General features: G+C 36.3%; 2 protein-coding genes across 2 annotated transcripts; one reads left to right on the top strand and one right to left on the bottom strand.

Annotated features, from left to right (window-relative positions):
* Nucleotides 1-15490: 15490 nt before the first annotated feature.
* Nucleotides 15491-21621, top strand: LOC104112318 (SEC14 cytosolic factor). The gene is made up of 11 exons (XM_070181534.1): nt 15491-15909; nt 16018-16046; nt 17147-17230; nt 17331-17384; nt 17892-17969; nt 18103-18156; nt 18317-18376; nt 18465-18560; nt 20513-20614; nt 20697-20777; nt 21072-21621. Exons 1-11 carry the CDS (start codon nt 15855-15857, stop codon nt 21390-21392), a joined length of 1014 nt encoding a protein of 337 aa, XP_070037635.1. The 5' UTR covers nt 15491-15854; the 3' UTR covers nt 21393-21621.
* A 539-nt stretch (nt 21622-22160) lies between these two features.
* Nucleotides 22161-27093, bottom strand: LOC104112319 (uncharacterized). Its single transcript, XM_009622198.4, has 5 exons — nt 26607-27093; nt 24013-24098; nt 23621-23926; nt 23425-23508; nt 22161-22871 (listed from the first exon to the last, which is right to left on the bottom strand). The coding sequence occupies exons 1-5, from the start codon at nt 26976-26978 to the stop codon at nt 22430-22432; spliced, it is 1290 nt and encodes a 429-aa protein (XP_009620493.1). The 5' UTR covers nt 26979-27093; the 3' UTR covers nt 22161-22429.
* Between the last annotated feature and the right edge of the window lie 327 nt (nt 27094-27420).

Raw genomic sequence — 27420 nt, 5'->3', positions numbered from 1 at the left:
TGTGTGTATTTTCCTATCTATTACAAGGCCTTCATATAGGCATGAAAAGCGAAGAAAAATATGTCATTGAATATGTCATTAAGCATTTGAGATGAAGATCATGGAGGAAGATAATGGAGGAAGAATAGACATCCACCATAATTTGATTTTTCTTATAACAAGAGGTTAGTTTTTGTAAGTATTCTTGGGATAATATATTTAATATAAATTTTCTTAAAGTTTTTTTATCCTGGAATTTTTTTTAAATAAATAGCTTGTTCTATTAATAGAAAGTACTTAACTTTTATGGAGAAGCTTGGCCTGAATACCTAAAATCTCCAAGATAAATATCTTCTTTTGAAAAGTAAGCACTTATAGTTTCTCGGAATCTTGACCAAACATGCCATAAACCGTAAGTTTAAATCTTTTAAGCTTAAAAAATATGTGTTACGCGCAACCATCGAGATATATATATATATATATATATATATATATATATATATATCCAGATTTAAAGGTACATCGAGCTAATTAATTTGAAGGATAAAGGTGGTTATCTATCCAAAGAATGATTTATTTAGTTAATGGCAGGCACGCATCTAATGTATCGAACGGCTTGTAATATTTTCAGTATATTTTTGTGCCTTTTGAGTATTCTCTTCTCTGAGTTGTCTTCCTATATGTGCCTATGACGTCCACTCACAAAAATATCAACCTACGCAAAAAAAAGATAAGTTTAATTTTTTCTTATTTATATTATGCATATTCCATTCCAACACTATCTATCAAATTTATCAAAAGAAAGGCTTCAACTAATTTGATAACATGTAGTGGATTGATGTGTCTAAAGGACCAGAATATTGTTTTTTTCAAAATATAAAAACAAGAAAGACCAATGATCAAAAAAGGATTGCATCATTCTATTAAAATGGACCCCAGAAAAATGCTTAGTCTTTTAGTTACAGTGTCTTCATCCCAAATCATATATATTCCCCATGATTAAGACATTTTAATATTATTTTTCCCCCTTAATAACAGTTAAAAGTGAATACTATTAGTATTGTTGTTGTTATGGTTTATCTTTAGCATGAGGACTGACAATTTAGTGATATATATAATTGTTATCTTGCATTTTAAGACTATAACAAATATTCATATAAAGGAAAATCAATTTATTTTCTTCTTAACGTGGTGTGGAAATTTCGGCTTCTCTTGGAACTTTAATTTTTTGAGATCCAAGCAGTTTTGGTTTTATTTAGTAAACGATTCCTTTAAGAGATAGATCACACCTAAAGTCTATTGTATGCTCGTCTTCTTTCTTTCTTAATTTAATCTGTGCACAACGTATATATCCTATAATTTAATTCATGCCAAGGTATGGTTAATGGTATCACATGGAAAGTTTTTAAAATGCTTAATACACCCATCAAGTTGGAGATGGTAAAGGTAATTAAGTCAAAAAAGAAAAGTACATTTTCCACCGGAAAGGAGCAAAGCTTGCCTTCAAACCTAAGCTTTTGTTCACTTTTGACAATTGATATTGGAACTACACAACACTACTAGAGTGCACTCTTTCCTCCTTTTTTTTTGTTTTTTTGTTGTACGGTCGTATTCAAAATTCGTTGTCTCGATAACTTATTCGTGTTGTGTAGCTAGAGTTTATTAATTAAAAGAGACGTTCCCTACAAACAATTTCTCTATTTTTATATATCGAATTCGAAATCTCATATAATTCGAAATTCATTCGTCTTATTACATCTTTCGATAATTTTTTTGACTCGGTTCTTAGTAGGTATAGAAAGAAAGTCACCATTAGATGTACTCATTTGGTACATCATATGGCACTTTGCAGCTGCTATACCGAATTTTTTTTAATGCATCTGATGTTTATCAAACAAATAAAAACAAGATGTACATATTGCATATGAATTTTTATCACTTAATTGCATAATTAATAATAAATATTTATACTTTAATTTGTAACTTAAATTATTTGATTTGAAGTAAACATCTATTTTTTTCCACTGTACCGTATTTCTTGTTCTGGATTTTACTATTATTGTGTTTGTCTCAAACAAAAAAAGAAAAGAAAAGGAAGAACTAAATAGAGACAAGAATATTCTTGCTTCTTCTTCTCTTCCTAGTGCCACATAGATTACATTTTTAACTATAACTACAGCATTTGTATTTTATATTATACTCCTCATATGTGAATTTCGTTTAACCGTTCTAAGTTTGAATAAAAGACAGAGAATTGGCAGTTGGCGTAAAAGTCTAATCGTGCCAATTAAGAATTAAATAACAGCCATGGCTTTTCATCCTCTAATAAACTAAAATTATATATTCATTCAAGAAAAAGAAAAAATAGTAAGTCAGAATATTAAAAGTACTTAGTTGTGATCAACCATGGCCTTTTAATAAATGTCCAAATAAAAAAAGGAGGTTAAGATGTTTGGATCAAAGATTGTAGCCTTTTACCAATTCCCTTTTCCTTTTGGGAAGTAAGTCAAAGTTGCTTTTCTATTTTCATCTTCAATTTTGTACACCAATTGTTCTTGACATAACATTTTTTATTATAATGGTGTCTGAATTTTGGCAAATATCAGTGAACTTTGCCTATTAAAATTTAAGCAAATAAAAATAAATTATCAAGTATTTTTGTATCTTGATAAGATTTGAACTCAAGTCTATATGTTAAATGGAATTTACATCAACCCAATCAATACGTGATATTATATTGATGGACCTAATAATTAGCTACTTATTAGAGTTTTTGTTTGTTGAGACATTAGGAGTTGGCTGGTTATTTTTGTCATACACATAAAGTCACATGAACACGTGGTTAAGTGTCACGCTTTAACGAATTCGCATCAGCTCCCTATATTTTTATAAATTCTCTTGCCCATAACTCTATATTTTTCTCTAAAGATAGTGTGAATAACCAATCCATCGGATCGATGTATTACTAAAAATAATATATTTAAAAGTCTCTGTTTATTTTTCTATGTTCAATTATAGGTTTGTATACGGTCAAGATCGAGTTTGTCCTTCGTGTGTTTAATCAAGATTGAAACATGATGGACCAAGAGTCATCATTATAATATCGAGTTATGATGTAAAGTTGTGTTGTCGAGCTCGAGACCCAGAGACTGATCAATATCAAGCTCGAGATCCAGAGATCGATCAATATCGAGCTCGAGTCAATATCAAGCTCGAGATCCAGAGACCGATCAATATCGAGCTCAAGTCAATATCAAGCTCGAAGTCCAGAGACCGATCAATATCGAGCTTGAGTCAATATCAAGGGTCGAGGGTAAAGAAACCAGTCAAGACCGAGATCGAGCCAAGAGACAAAGAGCCATTATAGCCGCACTAGGAAAGAGAATCTCGACGGAAATTAAGGAAAAACTAATTAATTAATTTATCATGAGATTCCCACTATGTATTTTTAATTATATCCAAAGTAGGATTCCTCCACTATATTAAGAGTGGTTATTTTTCATTCAAGGGACAGAAAAATTTCCATTCACAGATTGATATATATTTATACATTCTCACGTTCACAGATTATTGAGATTTACATAACATTTAGCAAATATTATCCCTTTTTGGGGCTTTTGATATTGATCCATCTTGTTCATTTATCAGTCATTCTATACTCAATTTGGGTTTGTATTCATTCCTTTTTACAGTCAATATTCAATATATCTCTACTTATTTTTTCAATTTGTACCAAATTATACCACATATCCTTAGAACTACGTATAAATTCAACTCTATCCGTTTTTTTTGGGTAAATAGTTTGGCGCCCACCGTTGGACTAAGGATAACAGCGGTTATTTGGTACGAATCTCTCCAAAACACACCATTTTACACTTGCTCTTGGAAGTGTCTTTGATTTCAGGTTAAAAATGACGAACTCTCAATTAATGGCTCTACCTATCGACAACGAAGCTGGCCTTCAAGATGAGAACAAACACCTGACGACCGGAGACGAAAGGCCACTCGTCGATCCCGTTGGAGCTCGGGCCGTAGATCCAATTAACGTTAATTCACATGTGGCCATCGAGGCGAACCAACGTTTCGATCCCGAAAACAGCATTCATGGCGGAACTCAATCTGCAGTTTGAAATATCCAAAATATTGGAGAAGACGGGATCAGCCTGCGTATGATTTACGAAATGTTGCAAGCTCAACATGTAGCAATAGCTCAGTTGTAGAGCCAAACCCAGGCACCAAGCAGGGCTGAGCCCAGTCCACCCCAGCTATAGTTAGATCAAATGAATAAGAATCAGGGACTAATCTCGAAATTATTAAGATGCTCGAGGAACTGACAAAACGATTTGAGTCAGGAGAAAAGAGGATTGAAGCAAACTACAAAAAAATAGAAACCTATAACTCCAGGGTTGATCAGATCTCGGGGGCACTACCGGTATTGAAGGGCTTGGATTCCAAAGAATTCGTACAAAAGCCTTTCTCCCCGAGCGCGGCTCCCAAATCGATCCCCAAGAGGTTTCGCATGCCCGAAATTCCTAAATATAATGGGATGACCGACCCCAACGAACATATCACCTCTTACACATGTGCCATTAAAGGGAATGATGTAGAAGACGACGAGATCAAATCCGTATTATTGAAGAAGTTCGGGGAAACCCTGTCAAAGGGGGCAATGATATGGTATCATAATTTACCGCCTAACTCTATCGATTCTTTTTCTATGCTTACAGATTCTTTAGTAAAAGCACATGCCGGACCATAAAGGTCGAGACCAGGAAGTCGGACCTTTTCAAGGTAAGGCAAAAAGATAACGAGATGCTAAGAGAGTTCGTATCTCGTTTCCAAATGGAACGAATGGATCTACCACCGGTCACGGACGATTGAGTTGTTCAAACTTTCACTCAATGACTGAATGAACGAAGCTCGATGGCTTCACGACAGTTGAAGCAGAACTTGATCGAGTACATGACTGTTACCTAGGCCGATGTACACAATCGATATCAATTGAAGATTAGAGTCGAAGACGACCAGTTGGTTTCTGGGTCTGTTATTAAAAGGAACATCGACCGAGAACCAAGGTCGAGCAAGGACCGATATCGGCCGTATAATAGAGATCGTAGAGGTAGCGAACCTGCACGCAACTCCGTACAAGGCGAAAGGAGAAGTGATCGAGGCCAAGGGTCTCGGGGGCTGATGAACAAGAATGGGTTCGGCAGGCATACCGAACCTAAGGAAGCACCACAGTTATCAGAATATAACTTCAACATCGATACATCCGCCATCGTGTCGGCTATCGGACGCATCAAAGATACTAAGTGGCCTCGACCTCTGCAATTCGATCCAACCCAGAGAAATCCCAATCAAATGTGCAAGTATCATGGCACCCATGGCCACAGAACTGAAGACTGCAGGCAGTTGAGAGAGGAGGTAGCCCGGTTATTCAACGAAGGGCACCTTCGAGAATTTTCAAGTGACCGGGCCAAAAACCATTTCAAAAACAGAGATTTCAATAGAAAAAACGAACAAGAAGAGCCACAACACATCATCCACGTGATCATCGGAGGGATCGATGTCCCCAGGGGCCGACGCTTAAATGCACTAAGATGTCGATTGTAAGAGAGAAGCGATCTCGGACTCAGGATTACACACCAAAAGGAACCTTGTCCTTTAGTGACGAAGACGCGGAAGGAATCATGCAACCCCATAATGATGCACTGGTAATATCTGTACTTATGAATAAAACTCAAGTTAAGCGTGTGTTAATTGATCCAGGTAGTTCGGCCAACATCATTCGACCAAGGGTCGTAGAGCAACTCGGTCTACATGACCAGGTCGTGCCCGCAACCCTGGTACTAAACGGATTCAATATGGCGTGTGCAACTACTAAGTGGCGAGATAAATTTTCCAGTAAACGTGGCTGGGACCATCCAAGAAACGAAGTTCCACGTGATCGAGGGCGATATGAGATATAACGCCCTGTTCGGGAGGCTATGGATCCATAACATGAGAACAGTGCCCTCGACCCTTCACCAGGTTATGAAATTCCCAACATCGGAGGGAATCAAAACAGTCTACGGGGAGCAACCGGCCACAAAGGAAATGTTTGCCATCGATGAAGTGATTCCGATATCTTCACTATCATCGACAAAGGGATTAGATTCGAAGGAGGAACGGGATACCAAATAGCAATCACAAACGTCAGCCTCGACCCAACTAGAGAATCAGGAGACTGACGAAGATGATGACTATGGGATCCCTCGATCCTTCGTGTTCCTCAATGATTCCGATGCTACCAAATCAACGGTCGAAAAACTGGAGCAAATCACGCTAATCAAACATCTGCCCGAGCGAAAGGTATACCTGGGCACGGGGTTAGATCTCGAGCTCAAGAAAAAGCTTATTCAATTTCTTATAGCTAACATGAACTTTTTCGCTTGGTCCCATCTTGACATGACAGGGATCCCACCAGAAATAACCACTCTTAGACTAAGCTTGGATTTGAAATTCCATCCGGTAAAGCAAAAACGAAGGCCCCAGTCCGAGGTCAAACATGCCTTCATCAAGGACGAGGTAACCAAACTTCTTAAAATAGGATCCATTCGAGAAGTAAAATACCCTGAATGGCTAGCAAAGAGTCCCTAAGAAGGGAAACAAACTTAGAATATGTATAGATTATAAAGACCTGAACAAAGCATGCCCTAAGGATTCTTTTCCTTTGCCTAATATCGATCGTATGATCGATGCCACGGCCGGCCACGAGACTCTCAGTTTTCTTGATGCCTACTCCGGGCACAACCAGATACAGATGAACCCGGAGGATCAGGAAAATACCTCGTTTATCACTAAGTGCGGTACCTACTGTTATAACGTAATGTCATTCGACTAAAAAATGCTGGTGCAACTTATCAACGCCTAGGAAATCGAATGTTCAAAAAACAAGTAGGAAAATCAATGGAAGTTTATATTGATGACATGTTAGTTAAGTCCCTGCGAGCAGATGACTATTTAAAGCATTTGCAGGAAACTTTTGACATACTGATGGAGTACAATATGAAGCTCAACCCTGAAAAATGTGCATTCGGGGTTGGCTCGGGCAAGTTTCTTGGTTTTATGGTGTCCAATCGAGGAATCAAGATCAACCCCGATAAAATCAAAGCTATTGAGGACATCACGGTAGTAGATAATGTAAAGGTCGTGCAGAGGCTAACGGGACGGATAGCTGCCCTAGGACGATTCATTTCGAGATCCTCAGATAGGAGCCACCGATTTTTCTCACTGCTTAAGAAGAAAAGCAACTTTGCATGGACTCCGGAATGCGAGCAAGCTTTGGAAGAACTAAAGCGGTATTTATCGAGCCTGCCGCTGCTTCATACCCCAAAAGTGGACGAACAACTTTACCTGTACTTCGCTGTCTCGGAGATAGCGGTAAGTAGAGTTCTGGTTCGAGAAGAACGAGATACACAATTCCCTATTTATTATGTCAGTCGGACCTTAGGTGAGGTCGAAACTAGATATCCACACTTAGAAAAATTAGCGCTTGCTTTAATAAGCACCTATAGGAAACTAAAACCATATTTCGAGTGTCATCCGATACATGTTGTAACAACTTATCCTCTTCGAAATATTTTGCATAGACCCGAGCTTTCGGGTCGATTGGCCAAATAGGCTATAGAAATCGGCGGGTATGATATTGAGTATCGACCCCGAACCGCTATCAAATCTCAAATCTTGGTGGACTTCGTGGCTGAATTTACGCCGGCCTTCGTACCCGAGATTGAAAAAGAACTACTGATAAAATCAGGTACCTCTTCAGGAGTCTAGACCCTCTTTACGGACGGTGCCTCGAACGTGAAGGGGTCCGGACTAGGCATCGTACTAAAATCACCCAGAGGTAATGTAGTTAGATAGTCTGTCAGAACTACAACATTGACTAACAATGAGGCCGAGTATGAGGCTATGATTGCAGGTCTCGAACTAGTTAGGAGCTTGGGAGCGGAAGTCATAGAGGCTAAGTGTGATTCCTTCCTCGTGGTAAACTAAGTTAACGGGATTTTCGAAATCCGAGAAGATCGAATGCAAAGGTACTTGGATAAACTACAGGTGACTCTACATCGATTTAAGGAATGGACTTTACAACATGTACCCCGAGAACAGAACAGCGATGCCGACGCTCTTGCAAACTTAGGTTCATCGGTCGAAGATGACGAACTTAACTCGGGGTCTGTCGTACAACTCATGAGATCGGTAATAGAAGAAGGTCACGCCGAGATAAACTCCATAAGTTTAACCTGGGATTGGAGAAATAAATATTTAGAGTACTTCAAGAACGGGAAGCTTCCATCAGATCCAAAGGAATCGAGAGCTCTGTGCATGAAGGCAGCACAGTTCACCTTGTCAGAAGATGGAACGCTGTTTAGAAGGACGTTCGATGGACCATTGGCAATATGCTTGGGACCAGGAGATACCGATTACATTCTACGGTAAATTCATGAGGGCACTTGTGGAAACCATTCCGGTGCCGATTCGCTAGTCCACAAAGTAATCAGAGCAGGGTATTATTGGACCGATATGCAAGGATGCAAGGGAGTTCATTCGAAAATGTGACAAATGCCAAAGACATGCGCCCATGATTCATCAACCTGGGGAGCTACTCCACTCGGTCCTATCTCTATGGCCTTTCATGAAATGGGGAATGGACATCGTTATCCCCCTCCCATCGGCCCCATGTAAGGCTCAGTTTATTTTGTTTATGACTGATTATTTCTCTAAATGGGTTGAAGCACAGGCTTTCGAGAAAGTCAGAGAAAAAGAAGTGATAGACTTCATTTGAGACCACATCATATGTAGATTCGGGATGCCATCCGAGATTGTATGTGATAATGGAAAATAATTCATCGACAGCAAAATAACTAAATTTCTCGAGGATTACAAGATCAAAAGGATCCTATCAATACCGTATCATCTCAGCAGGAATGGACAAGCCGAATCGACCAACAAAACTATCATCCAAAAATCTTAAGAAGAGGTTGAATGACGCAAAAGGAAAATGGAGAGAAATACTACTTAAGGTCCTATGGGCATACCGCACAACATCGAAATCTAAGTACCGGAGCAACACCATTCTCGTTGGTTTATGGTGCCGAAGCCCTGATCCTGGCCGAGGTCGGAGAACCTAGCATCAGGTTTCGATATGCAACAGAGGAGTCGAATAACGAGACCATGAATACGAGCCTAGAATTGTTGGACGAAAGACGAGAAGCTGCTCTCATCCAATTGGCCGCCAAAAAATAGCAAATCGAGAGGTACTACAATCAAAGAACCAATCTTCGACATTTTAAAATCGGGGACTTGGTGCTAAGAAAAGTCACCCTCAACACCCAAAATCCGAATGAAGGGAAACTGGGTCCGAACTAGGAAGAACCATATCAGGTTCTCGAAATCGTCGAAAAAGGATCCTACAAGCTCGGTGTGATAAACGGCAAACAACTACCGAGCAATTGGAACTTATCGCACCTAAAACGATACTACTGCTAAGGTACGACCCTCCCATGTTCATTTATATTTCGAATTTTAACCTTGCAGGTGTTCGACCAGAAATAGGGATGGATTCTTCAACTCGAAGCCTTTAGGTCTGAAAGCACGCGTTATACTCTTTTTTCCTTAGATCGGTTTTGTCCCAAATGGGTTTTTCGGCGAGGTTTTTAATGAGGCAACCATTGATCGTGCTAACTTAGAACAATTCAATAGTATCCGAAGCCTCTTTACAATCAATCTTGAAAACTGGGGGGCATTGCCCTCGAATATATCAAGTTCGATGCAAGGAAGTTACTTCATGGCAACAGGGTCTCGATAGGAAAAAATTTTAAGGGCCAAATGGTCAAACGGACTATGCCCGCGTAGTTTGCTCGAGCCCTGGCACAAAACATGAACACATGTATAATGAATTATAAAGAGAAATTTCTTGATATCTCATATCTGAGAAAGATTTTTCTACTTTATGTTCTCGATCTGTTATGTAAACAGGCTTAAGGGGTGACCATGACCTGAGTTCGAATGATTACCCCATAAATCGGGGACTGCCATCCGAAAAATCAACGAGATCAAGCTCTATAAATCCTAAGGACTGTTACTTTACTTCGAGTTCGATCAAATGCTCACTCGACCACAAAGCCTAAGGGCTACCTTAATTCGAGTTCGAGAAATCATCCTCACTCGACTACAAAGCCTAAGGGCTACCTTAATTTGAGTTCGAGAAATCATCCTCACTCGACTACAAAGCCTAAGGGCTGCCTTAATTCGAGTTGGAGCAAACGCTCACTCGACCATAAAGCCTAAGGGCTGTTATTTTACTTCGAGTTCGAGCAAACACTCACTCGACCATAAAGCCTAAGGGCTGTTACTTTACTTTGAGTTCGAGCAAACGCTCACTCGACCATAAAACCTGAGGGCTGTTACTTTACTTCGAGTTCGAGCAAACACTCACACGACCTTAAAACCTAAGGGCTGCTTTATATTTCGAGTGTGAGCAAACGCTCACTCGACCATAAAGGCTAAGGGCTATTACTTTACTTCGAGTTCGAGCAAACACTCACTCGACCATAAATCCTAAGGGCTATTTTTTACTTCGAGATCGACCAAGCACTCACTCGATCAAAAGGCCTAAGGTCTACACTAGTTCGGTTTTTGATCATACTATCTGAACCCCGACATTAGAATACAACTTCACAATTCTATAAGGCAGAAAGGAAAAAAGCTTTTTATACATGTCAAAAATCATTTATAAGGGCAGAATGGCCCGATCAAATTTCTTTACAAAAGACCAAAACGGTCTTATAAAAAAACACAAAAAATACTAAAAGACTTAGTCCTCTTCGGGAGCAGCATCTTGGCCCTCGAGGCCCCCTTCACTTTTAGATCCGCTCGCACTCCCTGTATCATCATCATCAGGAAAGACCAATACTCTGGTTTCGGCTTCAAGCTCCTTAGCTTTCTCGATCTCGGCTGTAAGATCGAAGCCACGAGCATGGATCTCTTCGAGAGTCTCCCTTCGATACTGACATTTAGCATGCTCGGCAACCCAGTTCGCTTGAGCCTAAGCAGCCTCTTTCTGCGGAACAGTTTTAGATATTTTTGCCATCTAAATATTTATGAACAAAGAAGAAGGAAGAGTGAAGTATTTGGTGTTTTGAGAAGAACAAGCAAAGAAATTCTAAGACCTAGAAATAGAGAGCTTTGGGAAAGACGAAGAACTGTGAAGATTGGAATGAAAAGAGATTTGAAGGTAAAAGTTTGAAATGATGAAGAAGGAGGCTATTTATAGATTTCACAGTGACGGTTCAAAGTTGGCAGTGGCCGACCATCGACTGACGCGCATTTAATGCCTTGGTAACTGGACTGACGGGATATTTGTCACATACGTCACAATTGGGCTCGACGCAGACGTCAGTATGTATCTAGTCAGAGGTTGAAAAATCATATCGTTTCATGCCACCCTCTTTCCGAGAAACGAGGGGACTATTTGTATACGGTCAAAATCGAGTTTGCCCTTCGTGTGTTTAATCAAGATTAGAATATGATGGACCGAGGGTCGTCATTATGATATCGAGCTATGATGTGAAGTTGTGCTGTCGAGCTCGAGACCCAGAGACCGATCAATATCAAGCTCGAGGTCCACAGACCGATCAATATCGAGCTCGAGTCAATATCAAGCTCGAGGTTCAGAGACTGATCAATATCGAGCTCGAGTCAAAATCAAGGGTCGAGGGTAAAGAAACCAGCCAAGACCGAGATGGAGCCAAGAGACAAAGAGCCGTTATAGCCGCACTAGTGAAGAGAATCTCGGCGAAAATCAAGGAAAAACTAATTAATTAATCTATCATGAGATCTCCACTATGTATTTTTAATTATATCCAAAGTATAATTCCTCCACTTTATTAAGAGTGGTTATCATTCATTCAAGGGAGAGAAAAATTTCCATTCACATATTGATATACATTTATACATTCTCACGTCCAGAGATTATTGAGATTTACATAACACCTAGTAAATATTATCCCTTTTTGGGGCATTTGATATTGATTCATCGTGTTCATTTATCAGTTATTCTCTATTCAATTTGGGTTTGTATTCATTCCTTTTTACAGTCAATATTCGATATATCTCTACTTATTTTTTTAATTTGTACCAAGTTATACCACATATCCTTAGAACTACGTATAAATTCAACTCTATCCGTTTTTTGGGATAAACAAGGTTACTTTGAAACAATTTCTAGATTCAAAAAATTGATCGATCTATATTAGTTAAAGAATTATCAAATTTTTTAAGGAATAAGGATCGTGTCCTTTTCTTCACTTGGGACTATACATGCCTTTTTTACTTAACCTTAGTTAATATTAAATTAAGATTAAATGAGAATCCCATACTAATATAACCTACAATCCCCTAAATTTTAAAGATGCTGCTGCTTTAATTAATTATTGTCCTGATTGCGCTGCTGCATCTTGCCAAAGTGCATTTAATGGCTAGTAATTATTCGTTGACAATCTCTTAAAGTAAATTAATTGGAACAGTTGTAGAGAGGCTTTGGAATGATATTCCTAGTTTTTTTTTTTTTTTTTTGATAAACTAGATAAATAAATAAAGCTCAATAATAAAGTCTAGCACCAACACTTGACATTTATTTTTAAAGGGGAAATGGGTAAGGCGATTACAAAGTGGGAATAGAAGTTAGAACCTTTACCGACAAGGTGAAATTCATATAGCCAATTTTATTCAACATTATTTTCTTATTATTAGGTTATTTCCTGAAAAATCGTCACATCTTCATATTTGAAAATAATTTAATACTTGAGAAATATTATATTTATAAATATTAATAATTTAATATTTAATTTTTTATTTTATCCGTTTTATAGTTACAAAAATCTCATAGAATATATATTTAAGAAGATAAGTTCTGACTTTTTTAAATTAAATTCCGTGCTCAAGCGAACTCTGCCATATAAATTGAAGTGGTAGTAGCACCATTCCTTTTCTTTTTCCATTGAAAAGGGATTATTGATAAACAATGTCAATCTCTTTCCTAATGATATGGTAAGCTCAAAGGTCAACGAGTGGGAAAGGACATTTGTATAATTGTATTGCAAAATTGTTGTATTTCATAAAAAGATAATGTAGAAACTGTAAAGAGGGACTTGTTCAATTCAAAACAAATGATTTCAAACAAAGGGATCAACATGGAAAATATTTATTGGAAACAACTTACTTGAAAAACATATATATCACTGTTAAAGGTCATTAATTTATATAGATGTATATACGACCAGTGATGGACTAACTGCTAAAGCTCTTGAACTCACTTATTATTCCTAAAAAACAAGTAAATAGCATAGTTTCAAATCCTTTTCTAATTGTTAAATGTTGCTGATATTATATTTCCATTGACTTATTTTCATGGGGTTTTTTCGAAACTTTCATTTTAACATATTGTCATTGTGCTCTAACTTTCATTCAATTCATAACTATACCTCAATCTCAAATTAATTGGCATAATTACTATAAAAATCATTTGCATCTTCTCTATTAATGTGTATCTTCTCTATTAAAGCATTTTGATTACTCACCATGGTTGCATAATTTAATATTTATTCTTAATCTAGTGTGACATTCTAAATCGATAATGTATTGGATTTACTTAGGCGAAGTTTTTTTTTTTAGTTTAACTATTCCATATTTGGTATTCACTTGTAGTCTGGCACGATTAATTCGTATTTGCATCGCGTATGACCCCTTTAAAGGGAGTGCTTTCTATCGAGAATCCAAGTTGAACCAGAAAATTTTGGTTACATAAGCGAAGTGTTTTTCAGTTTAACTATTCCATATTTGGTATCCACTTGCAGTCTGGCATGATTAATTCGTATTTGCATCACGTATGACCCCTTTAAAGGGAGTACTTTCTATCAAGAATCCAAGTTGAACCAGAAAACTTTGGTTACACAGACGAGGTTAATGATATGTAAAACATAAATAAATAGGTATAAATAAAATAATAGAAACCTGTAAGTTTATTGGTTGAGTGGTTAATTTTAAAAACTAAATTTAGTGGTAGTTATAATCTATACCTATATTATATTTAAAGACTAAGACCCTTAACGAAATGTTGTTCGCCTTTTTTACCCTTTAAAAATAGGTTTCACACTAGACAAAATAGTCATTTAAATTATTTTCTTAATATTTAAGCTTTTCAAATTAATTTAAAGTTTGACTATTAAATCTTTCCTTATTTGAGTTAGGTAAAAACTCTTAATACTAAGTAGGAATTATATATAAGATTCTTTCCTTATTTAAATTACCTTTTTTTAAAGAATTAGTAGTTGAGTTTTTTCGATATCTTCTAAAACAATAGTAATTAAATGACTTTAGAAGTCTTTTTTTTGGCTAATACTTTAGAAGTCCTTATCCCAGTTTTGAGATTTTTTTGTGAATGAGAAACAAAACGCGTGGGCCTGTCAAAGAAATTAAAATATATATATATATATATATATATATATATATATATATATATATATATATATATATATACACACACACACTATAATAGTTATTCTATTTACTTAAACAACACAGTAGGTAGCATTTCAAAAATATTGTGAATTTTTGAATTTAATTACGACTCCGTTATTTTGACTGTACCTTTTTAGTTAAGCAAGAAAATAATAACGCTCTAGCCGATTTTTATTGATATGGCCCAAAAATAAAAATACATAATTATTCTAGATAGTTATTTGCATCTAAAAAATAACAAATAATACACAATTGGTACTTTATTATTTTAGCTTCGGTGCAAAGTTTAGAGGATTTTCTTAACATAAGCTCCATATTTTTGGCTCATAGATTAACATTGTCCTTTTAGAATTCTTTAACGGTAATTATTTCATTCCAATCTTAGACTTTTACTTCCATAAAAGAAAATATTCGGATGCATAGTTATGTGCTTGGACAAAGAAAGAAAGCTCATACCAAAATGAAGAAATAGTAGATTAATCAAAATGTAACAGTTAAAAAATACCTTTTGCAATAGTAATTTAGTCCTTTCTAATATGTTGAAAACAATTAATATGATATTTCTTATTGATAGTAGACATAGAACAATTGTCTTTTTGTCTTGAGAGTTTCTTACTTCGTTGAAGTTAGCTAATTCGGATCAATAATTTTTAGAAACTTAATTTTTTGTTATTTTTTATTTTGTGCCTTAAACACAAATTTTAATATAATATTTATGTAATTTTTTAAAATTTTATATTTATTGAGATGGTGTACGCGCGTTGTGTCTGTCCTAAAACTAGTAACTATAAATAGAAACAAAGCAAAGAGCTAGGGAGAAAATATGTTAAAAACAGTATATGCTGCATGCCTAATATTCCTAAGAATAACGATAATAACTATTCTAAAAAATTATTCCATCAATGAAAGTTTACAAAAATAAACGAACCTCGTGACGGTAATGACGCTACTATAGTAGTATATTTTAGCTAAAGCTTTAATAAAGGAGTACGTATTAAGTAGTAGTTATTATTTGTGATGCCCAATTTAAGAAGATCTGACAAATGACAATGAAGCAGCTGCTTCAATTCTTGAGCCACTACAGTCCTAGGAGGGAAGAGGGTGCAAACTGAGAACAAACAGAAAAAAAGGAAAAGTAAAAAGAAGGCTCTTATTTTCACAAGGGTCACACCATTCTCTGTCAGAAACACACACACACCTAGCTTAGAGACCCCTCTTCTTGTTCAGACCCAGAACCCAGAAAAAAGACAATTTTTTGAGGTTTTCTGATAATTCTTGAAAGTGGGTCTGAATCTTTTTGAGTAAATTCAAGAATGGTGTTCATAACTGAAGAACTGATCAAGCAGTTGCAAACTTTAATGGATGAAAGTTAGTTCCTTTACTAGTTATCATTGATTCTTCTACTACATTTCTTTGACTTCGGATCTCTGAAGCCTTAACACTCTCTTATTTTTTAACTCAATTATCTTTTTGCAGTTGCTGAGCCACTTCACAAGACTTTCCAGGTTTTACTTCTAATTTCAACTTTCAATATTTTGCAAATTTATGATTTGCTCTATATTTGAAAATGCTATGATTTCCTGGATTTGATCTGGCTATTTCTTGATGTTGGTTTATTAAATTATGTCGATAAATCTCATTTTCTATATGTTGATTGCTAGTTAGTCAATGCCAAGTCAAAAAGTTTCTATCTTTCTTGCATTTTTAACTCATGAAATTCTAGTTTCGGTTTGTTGGCCAAATTGGAACCGATTTGCTTTATATTTGTTTTTATTTTCTTTTTGGTGGTGCGCTAATTATGAATTAGGATGCAATGACTTAGATGGGTTATTGCATATTGACAATTTAACATAATAAGATAAAGTATTGCAATTTGGCTGTATTTCACGGAGATAAATGTTCAAAGCTTACATCTTGATGCAGAATGTGAAGTCACCTAAATGAAAATTGGTCAAAATATGTAGTTAAAAATTATTATTAATTTTTGTTTGAGGAAAAAAGACACCCTTGTTCCTATTTAAGTACATAGATGATGTGCAGTTGGAGATTGTTAAGCCTAGTTAAACAACGGGCTGTCTCCAAAGACTTGTATCTATAACTAAAGGTCAATTTGATGGCACCAGTAGCTAATTGAAGTTTTGAGCCAAAGATTGGTCTTTTACTCTCTTATTGTGGTGGTGGGTGATCTTTTTGGTTATCTGAGGCTTCAAAATAATTGGCATGCATATGGGATTTCAGTCTGATTCTTCATTATCAACTCTCGGGGGTGACCGGTATTTTTTTATTTTTTATTTTTATAAATTTATTTGGCTAAAGAAAGTTATAATCTCAGGTAGCAGAACTACAGAAGAAGTTTAATGACTATTTTAGAGAAAGGTGATCGATCATCAAAATACTCTTACAAAAATATAAGTTTTACACATCTGGCATATTATTGAAGTGGCTGAACAAAATAAGATGAGCTAAGCATTATGGCATGTGCAATAGTTTGATAGTGAGGGGAAAGTTAGCTATAGTTTCGTTGCCAATAGTAATTATAGGTTAGGAACGAAAATTGATAACTCTATAGTGACCATACTAATATGAGGTCTCATAATTTTTGCAGAATGTACATCAGGGGTACCGAACCGAGACACTGGTGAGGTTTCTCAAAGCTAGGGATGCCAGTGTCTCTAAAGCACACAAGATGGTAGGTGCATACAGTTTTCATTCACATTTGAAGCTAAATATTTCTTCATGATGAATATTTTATCTAGAGAAATCTTCTAATTGTAATCAGCACTTTGCAGCTTGTTGACTGTTTAAATTGGAGGATAGACAATGAGATTGATCAGATACTTGCAGTAAGTTTTCTCTTATCATAGCATAGGCGTTCTCTCCGTTCTTGAAAGTGTCATAATTTTGAGTTTCTTAAAAGTCTACTTCCATTTTGTGTTCATTGTAGATCCTGTTGTGTGACTTTTTCTTTTTCCTTTTGCTTTTCCCAACTATTCTCTGGGATATACTTGGATGTTAAAATCATAATGAATTGTCAGCTTGTATTGACCAGATCTAATGACTACATTATGCAATATAATCTGCTTCAATCATGAAGATATCTACCTTTAGCTCTAATTCTACTGCATCACATATACAACAGATCTGCAAAGTCAAAAGTTCCGATCTCGGGGTCCAAATGGGAAAAGGAATAATATTCTTTTGAAAAAGCGACAAACCTTAAAAAACCTCAGTTAAACACAGCTGTAATATTTGAATGAAACACCTTCAGTTAGTCTCAAATAATAAAGAAGTGAAGGCTAAGCTGATTCTGACTGTACTATTTGGCTGATATTTGTCATTTATTGTTGCAGAAGCCAATATTACCCACTGATTTGTACAGAGCAGTGCGGGACACTCAGCTTGTGGGGATGTCTGGATATTCAAGAGACGTAATACTTTGATTTGAATATATATAAATTTCATCGATTAGCTCTCCTCATTTGGGTTATGCAACTTGTTCCCATTGTGCTTGTCCAATAAAATTCTCGTTGTGTGGTTTCTACTTGGTTTTATTCTGTACAGGGTCTTCCTGTCGTAGCTGTTGGTGTAGGGCTCAGCACATATGACAAAGCGTCGGTAAGGGTCATATTTTTTATGTTTCAGCCCTGTTAAGGTGTCAACCTTCAACAGTGTCAGTTCAGCAAAAGCATAAAAATCAGCTGTTCAAACATTTTACCATTTGTCTACAATAGATGGCATTGAAATTGTACTGACATATTTCTTTTCTCCATTTTAGATTCACTACTATATTCAGTCACATATCCAAATGAATGAATACCGTGACCGTGTAATATTGGTAGGTCCTTTATGTTGGTTTATTCAGATACAAGATAAATACAACAAGAATAGCGTGCAATGTAGACTAACTGATGTTCATGTTATAGCCTTCTGCATCAAAGAAATTTGGGCGGTATATTGGGACCTGTATAAAGGTTTTGGACATGACTGGTCTAAAGCTTTCTGCACTGAACCAAATCAAGGTATCTTTTATTTGTTTGACATTGTAATTATATTTGATTGAGCCTTCCTACCAAATTCCTGCTATGTTATTTTCCTTCTCACCGCTTCACTCATCAACCTGATTATTCTGCTTAAAAATCTCATTTGAGGTTATCTGAACTTTAAAATTGAGATAGAGTAATGAGAGTGGGAAATACAAGGAAAAATAAGATGGAAGTTTAAAAAAAAAAAAATAATCCTGCCCACAGAGATCACAATGAATAAACTATCAGAACGTGTTGGTTTAGAAGTTGCTGGTTTATAGCTGTATCATCTTTTTCTAGTCGAAACTCCTGGTTATTGATTCACTTATTTCTGCATTTCTTAGTTCTGCATTCGTCGTCCACATTGCTATTTCTTGTTAAAGTTTGATAAGATGTTCAATTTTCTCTCTTTCTCCAAATGAAGATTAAGTTCAAGTTTCAGGGGTAAATAGACTCTTCTGAGTGCATTAGTTCATTTGCTAAATATTGCTATTTACAAAATTTTAACTTCTGAAAAAAGAAAATTGTAATCATCAAATACTCAAATGACCTAAAAACCCATATAACAGAACACCAAGAAAAGTGTTTTGTGGGCTTGAGAAAGAAAGGGATTCACATCAAATACATAAATGTCGGGAAAGGATATGAACGAGGAAACGGTCACAAGTGCAAGACCAATAGGAGGAGTTTATAGAGGACTTGTGGTGAGTTTACACCAGGGATCTACCTTGAACCCACACTTCTTTATTCTTGGATGAGCTATTGAATAGTATGTAGGATGAGGTTTTATAGTGCATGGTATTTGTAGATGATATATTGTGTTGATTATCGAGACTAGCTAGAAAGTCAACCTAAAGCTGAATATAGAAAAGTATTCTACAGAATAAGGTTTTTAGGATAAGTAACGGAAGACAGAATATATGGCGCTACAAGTTTAGGCCTTCTAAGAAGAATGTAGGTGAAGTGCCATGTAGGTCATGGGGCCTAAAACGGACAACTCAAATACTTAAGCTGGGTCTTGTAGGAGAATGACGTGATAGATGAAAATATAGTACATAGATCAAAATTGGATAGCCGAAACGAAGGAGTGCTATGCAATAGGAGGATTTTATGAGACCAACAATCTTATATGGGAATGAATGTCAGGTTCCTAGAGCCCAACAAATTAATAAGATGAGTGTCGTAGAAATACGAATGTTAAGATAGATGTGTTGCCATGCAAATTAGATAAGACTAGAAATGAGCACATCCGAGATTGTGCAAATAGCAATCCGAAGATAAAATGAGAGGTCGCATGAGATGGTGCGACAATAATGATTTGAAAGTGATAAAAGGGGACAGTGTAAAAATTAAATTGCATAGAGAAAATTAATTTCAAAAGATGTGTAATCTCTCAGAAACAATGCGGACTTAACTGAGATTATAGCATAATGGAAGCGAAGGATCTATACAAGCATTAAAACTTAGTTGTTTGCCATGAGTCTTTGGGTCTTGTTAATACTTATATGTGGATGTAGCAATAAGTTAAGATTACAGAATCTAACTTTTTCTTATATGACGGTTGTGTCTGGGTTAGCTAGCATCCACCTCGATTATTCCATACGGGGCCTGCTACCTTCCACCAACACAGGCGTTGGATAAGTCCACCCACCAAGACTTAGGCAGTGGGAAGAAATAACTCTTAGTTTGATGTAAAAAACGAACTGTTTAGTACTGAAATAAAATGAACTCACTATAATGGAATCAAACAAATGTAGAGGATAAATATAGCCGGCACCTACTAGTTTGGGATTGAAGCATTTCATTGATATTAGTTTGGGATTGAAGCATTTCATTGATATTAATTATTGAAATGACTTATCAATTATAAAACGAGTAATATGGTTTATATTTACTTGATCACATTCTTTATCTCTTTAAACTTGACATTTTATTTATTCCTCTTGTAGCTCTTAACTGCTATATCTACCATCGATGACTTAAATTATCCTGAGAAGACAGAGACGTATTACATTGTTAATGCTCCATACATTTTTTCAGCATGCTGGAAGGTTAGTGTATAACTTATACATAATTGTTTATGAGCTTCGTTAAATCAGTTAACCTAAAGCCCAACTATATACAAACTTGCAGGTTGTGAGACCTCTTTTACAAGAAAGAACCAAAAAGAAAGTCCAAGTGCTCTCAGGCTCAGGAAAAGATGAACTATTGAAGGTAAGATGTCTGTTATTTGAGTCAGTTGCTTTTTAAAGAGATGAACTATTGAAGGTAAGATATTTTTTGAGTCATTTGCTTTTTATCCCTCGATTCTCTCACTTCAGGAGAAGCTTGCTGTTCCAGATGATTCTCATACCTTTGTAGGATCCATTTTTATTCACAGAAAACGAGCACATTAATAATGTTGGGTCACACACCTTCATTTTTAAAGGAATACGAGACTTGACTTCTTGTCCAACTAGATTTGTCTCTCGCTTAGAGCACTAAAAAACTCTAGTTCTCAACTTGCAGATAATGGATTATGCATCTCTGCCACATTTTTGTAAAAGAGAAGGCTCGGGTTCATCTAAGCATTCTAGAAATGGTACAAATGATAATTGTTTCTCATTGGAGCATGCCTTTCATCAGCAGCTCTATGATTTTATTAAGCAGCAAGCTGAAGCATTGGAGGCTGTTGCACCAAGCAAAGAAGGATCTGTCCATGTGACCTTACCTGAGCCAGATCCAGACGATGCGAAGATTGCTGAAACAATAGAATCTGAATTTCAGAGGATCAGGAAGAAAAATGGAATTTGCCAATCATTTCATGAAATTAAGATCAATGGTGATTGAAGCAGAATGGAAATGAATTTGCATTTTGGCTGTTTCACTGTAGTCTTGGTTATTGCTTACTTTTACATGAGGATTTAAGCATTGTAATACTAATGGCTTGCATCATCTCGATGCAGGATTTAGATAGAACCTAAGTTGTAACATGACAATACTACCTTGGAGTGGACTATATGGATGGTCGAAAATGCTTAAAGAATCCCACGATGAATTTTACGCGCATTTTGCTTAATTGATCTGCTTTTTTCTGCTGCTTTCAAGATTCCTGAATCTTCTCAAGATAGAATAAACTTTCTTCTGGTTGAAGGACTGTAAAGGAAGGGGAGAAAAAGGAGAAACTATGATAAAATAAAAAGGGCCAGAGGAACTTTTCCTGTCTCTCTGTGTTTTGTTCATCTGATATAGTGATCTTGTCCAAGCAGAATATTAATAAGAACCTTGGTTTAAAATACCCGTGATTCACCTGGTATATGGAATTGTTTTTACTATTCTTGGCTTTGATATATTAATATTATCGCATGAAGCATCCAAGCTATGGGTCATGCCAAATAAACCATTTCCTCTGAATCCTAACATGCAGTTAAGTTTGTGCTCCGATACTTTAGATGGCAAAGAAGATTATTGTTGTACTTGGAAAACATCAAAAAATTTGTTTCAAGAACCTGGCTGTGGTCTTACAACTAAAAATGGAACAAACCTGTATTCAAATTGGAAATTCACATGCCCTTTGGGATCACATTTGCACGTCCCCTCCCCCCCCCCCCCCCCAAACACACAGACAGCCAGCACATTCATAGACCTTAGAAACAAATTTAGACACCAGGAAGCGCATAAACATAAAAGAATACATGCCTAAATTTACAGCACCAATTGTCTTTCATTACTCTGTTCTGGCATAAGTCGCATCCCAAGTAAATCAAATTAGACTTCCTTTCAGTGACTTACACATGCAATAACCTCAATTTACATCAGGAAAGCAGAAAGATGTTTTTTACCCAACAATGGAATTTGCACGACAAACGTGAGTTTTTTCACGAATATTACTTCAGCTGCCTGTAGCAATTGAAGGCGTAGGCAACTGATACGACAGCACCAATAACAGCAAGGACTGCATATGTATCTTCCCGCTCCCAGCTCTCGTACCATGTAGGCATTGAGCACACCTTGCGAGAGCGAGCCCCTTTTCCACTATTACTTTGAGAAATTTGTCGCCTGAAGCTCTTTATCTTTTCAGATGTAAAGTCAGTGTTTTCTTGGTGGAGATCGAAATTTTCAGCATCGACTGGTAGTTGAGTGTTCTGACAACAAGAGATATTCCCATTTGCCCGGCAACAGTCAATACCCTCTAATTGGGAGCCACATGTGCTAGTACCAACATCATCTGAGTTTTTGGTGCCTCTTTCCATATATGTTCCACCATTAACACTGAGCCTATATTCTTGGGATACTTTCTGTTCATCTTCAGATAGTCCCATCTGGCCCCTGAAATAAAATTTTGGTATTCTAGATAAACAGAAAAGTAAAAGTTTCATTGATGCATGCAAGAGTGCCTTCTGCACCCCTGCAAGCATAGTAGGACAAATGGTGCTTGAAAAGCCAATTTTTCACCTCTACAAAATTAGGATTGTTTTTACAAAACACTTCCTCATTAGTATTTCACATTAATGAGTACATTGGAATCAACATTATTGTGTTCTTAGACCCTCAGAATTTTATGAAACACTGAATTTCCATTGAATGCAAAGTTATATCTAAAAATTTTGTTTCCCCAAAAACATAAATTTGGCTCCATAAGCAGATAAGGGCACAGGTTTATGGAACTTAAGCCGTTTAAAAGGTAACTAAATATTGACCAACAATGCCTTGGAAACATACATAACTTGAATCTTAACCACACTTTTAAAAGTGCCATTGCTAACATTTTAGAGCTGACAAGTATAGAATAGCTTAAAGACACATTAAAATCATTTATAGGTAGTCATATGCAATTTCTCCAGATGTCAGATTACAATAGCAACAGGGGAGAGAGAATTACCTCCACAACCAATCAACAATTTCTCCTTTAGCAACATGCTGTTCAAGCAACTGAGGTACATCATCAGGTGTAACATAGCCATACCTAATGCACAACAAAATCAAATATATAATTAACTACCCAGCTCAATTTCATCAACTGCCTGCATCTGAGATAACAAAGCCCAAAAGAAAAGGGGCATAAGGTTTCTCCTAACCAGTGTCCGGAGACTTCCTTGTTAGTGTTTGGTCCGAATATGATCACATTTCCAGCAAACTTGTGTCCCCCGATGTGTGAGCATGGACTAACAGATATTTTTCCTTGAAGATCATGTTTCTCTATCTCCTCCCTAAGTCTACTTACTATAGCTGGTCCACAAACACCACATCTACGATCTCTTGAACCATGACAGCACACAAATATGTACCATCCAGTCAGAGCTTCAGGATTTCCAGGTAACCACTCACCATCCTTCACTAGCACCTCCTCAACAAATGTGTCAACATCAAAATGAGTCAATCTCCTGCAAAATAGGTGAATTTAATATCACTTAATAAGTAAGCAAGCAACAGCAGCAAATGCACTAGAATAGTATATCGTATTTCAGACCTGTATCTGATCATGTCTGGAAAGATCAACACATCCCCATTTGATGTCTCGGTTCCATCATGCCCTTCACATATTGTTAACCGAGTCTTGAAGAAAGAAAATTTATAAGGTAAATCAGTATAGATATTACTGTGATCATGAAGAAATCATAACCAATTCAACAATTTACTTAAGAAAGAAATCTCTGAAAGCTGGCAGACCAAAGGCAAAACTGTTTTATGTTCAATAATACTTTTATCACAAAAGATGAAGTACATAATAGCAAGATGGAATCTAATTCCGCATAAAGCATTTCAAAGGCAACGCTAAATTACATCATGACTACTTCCAGGACCAAAGTCAAAAAATAAGAGCACTACCCTGGGTATTCAAGACTTTAACTTTCAAGAGCTACGCCTAGAGATCATATAGATGAGTCAAGAAGGATGCCAGAACTCAATTTTTAGAGCTAAGCAAGGAGATTATATATGCCTCGAGAAGGATACCAGTTGTAGAAGTCAGCATGCTAGTAAAGGAGTTGAAGCAGACTAGAAGGTATGAAAACAAAAGCAATAATCCGGATTGTTACTTAGCGTTCTATAAATTGCTAGCACATTGTGCACAGGGAGACCATACTGATCTGCAATTCGCCTTAACAGGATATAGCAAATGGAATCAACTAACCAAAGATAAAATGTTTTACAATTCTTCAGTAAAATGTTTTACAATTCTTCAGCTCTCTCTAATAAGAAAGTGCACTTCTGCCCCTTACAGTATCATGTCAAATGCACCTTTGTCCTCATACTTTGAAAATTAGACTTCACAGTGTCATTTTAAAATTAATTTATTGCTAATCTTCAGCTTACTAATTTTCGTATGCAATTGAAGGGAATGTTTTTCTGCCAGGTAATCTAGTGGCAAATCATACACAACCTTGAAAAACAAATAGTAGGCTGTGTGTCCACTCCTCAGTGTTGGATTTCATGATTGACTGTTAGGGCAACTGGGCAATCAACCACAATGAATCAAGTTTTTCTTCATTTCACCATTTAAAATTTTCTTTAAGGGTGTTCATGGCTTATTTTTCCATTAATAGTGCAGTAGACTGCAAGCTAAGCAAGTGATAAGAGTCTCAATAGTACAATATATAGCAACATAAAATAAGGCAAAAGTTAGGTTGCTATCGACTCGATGATTGCGACTTGTGGGGATACTTAATGGGAGTTCTATCACGACTAATCAGTTTCTCCCATCTTAAGTGTTAAATGTTCTTGTTCAAGAGTGAATGTCCCTCATTTTCTCCATCATTAGAAAAGTAGAATGTTCTCTCTTTCTTTTTTTTCTTCTAGTTTTTCGTCATAAAAAGATGGGATCAAACTCATGATGGCGATCAGAAGAGTAACCAGTGGCGGACGCACATGGTGGAAAGCAGGTTCAACTGAACCCGCTTCGTCAAAAAATAATATTGTATATATGTATAAATTACGATTAAAGCTGTATAAATTTTGTATAAATATTTTATTTGAACCCACTTGACAACTACTATTTTACGACTAAAGTTATGTACTTCTAAGACTGAACCCGCTTGCACAAAATCCTGGGTCCGCCACTGAGAGTAACATGTGGCCATCTGCTGCTCCATAGTGGGATAAGTGACTTTTTACTGTTTTTAGTGCTTCTTTCTTAACGGTCAATTGGTTAGAGGCAGTAAAACAAAAGTTATGAGAAAAACAAACATGTACAATAGTGCGGCTACTTAAAGGTATTCTGCTGTACCTACACAAGTTCAATCAAAATTACGTCAAACGAGAACAATTTGCTCTTAAACTTAAGACAAGCTATGCAGGATGGAAAATGGCGAGTCATGTGATCTACTTAATTATACAGGTGGACTCTAGCAATTGAAAATTGGAGACTGTTAAAGATTTTATCCAAAGGAAAAGAAACTGTACAAGGACAAAAAGTGTATACGAACAAATAATGTAGGAACTAACTGTGCATTTTACTTTTCAGTCTATTGCTATATGCAGGAAGAACTCAGTTCAGACATCCGAATAAGTAACAATGTAAAAAAGCAAGGAATGCCCATCTTTTAAAAGAAAGCATCTGCATAAATTTAAGAAAGTTTTAACTCGAAAGCTGATGGAAGCAGTTCTTCCCACCCTATTCAAATGGCGTATTGGGCCTGTTTGCTTATCAGCATAGCCAAAAGTTTAAGGATGATATGGGATGTAAATTATTTGATTTTTTCCAAAATAAAATTTGACATTTTGAAACTACATGATAAAAGACTAACAAGTTAGAAATATACTCATTTCAGAATGCTAAAAGACCTAATAACCAACGTGCGTCTGAATCCGTTAGGGTTTAGCTAGAGCTATATAAATCCTTCATATTCATTCAACTCTAATCAGGCTTATTTCAGGTAAATTACAAAAGACTAATTTTTTGAAAAAAGAAATAGTATTGGTCAAACTTTAATATAGTACTAAGTGAATTTCCAGTAACTCATTAGCAATTATATTCATCGGCATACTAGAAGAAAATAACAGCTACCACAATGCAGTATAGCTACTTATTCAAAATCTTAAAACAAAGTGACACGTGGCACAAACCTGTTTGTTGACATCATTTTTGCGAGCAGAAAGAGCAGCAGCAAGAAGCCTAGGCAAGCGATCAAACTCAGTGGCCTCAATACGCGGAGGCCAAACTTGAGGATTCTTGTAGCAAAGGAACACGTGGCGGTCGTAGAAGTCGACAGTACCAACAAGTGGAATCTGGCGAAAATCAGGACGCGAAAAACCGAACTCGGCATCGGAAGTTCCGGCGGCGGCGTCGAGGCCGGAGAGAAAACCCTCGTTCTGGAAACTTCCAGAAGCGCTACCGATCTGAGAAGAATCTAGAAGGAAGCTGTCCGCATCGGAGACGGTTATTGGGGAAGAAGTGTTAGGGTTTATGAAATCGTTGTCCCTGTTGCTACTCGCCATTACTGAGTGGACTGAGGGAGCATTAATGGTGTGTTTCAAGTTTCAACTTTGACCTCTGTGATAGTGAAATGGACTCGTGTTATACTTTAGTTTCCTTTCTTTTTTTTCCTTATTTGGGTGGACACACAGTGAACTTTTTTAAGAGTTAGCAATACTTTATTTATTATGGGTAAAATTACATATCTTATATTTTTTTTGTAGAGGGAGTGCAAAGTCAAAACAATAACAAAAAAGAGGGCGTAATTTATTATAACTAATTAAATTACATTAATACTTATAAATTTATTTCATATTGTTAATATATACTTCCTTCGGTCCACTATAATTGATTTTTTTAATTATTTTCACACATATTAAGAAATTCACCTTTTAATATTAATTAATAATAAAATTGACCATATTAACCTTTACTATCTCTTATTAATTTGTTCATTAAAAATAT

This window comes from Nicotiana tomentosiformis, chromosome 7, assembly GCF_000390325.3.
Source record: "Nicotiana tomentosiformis chromosome 7, ASM39032v3, whole genome shotgun sequence".
NCBI classification, from domain to species: Eukaryota; Viridiplantae; Streptophyta; class Magnoliopsida; order Solanales; family Solanaceae; genus Nicotiana; species Nicotiana tomentosiformis.
This window is presented reverse-complemented; position numbering and strand designations above follow the sequence as displayed.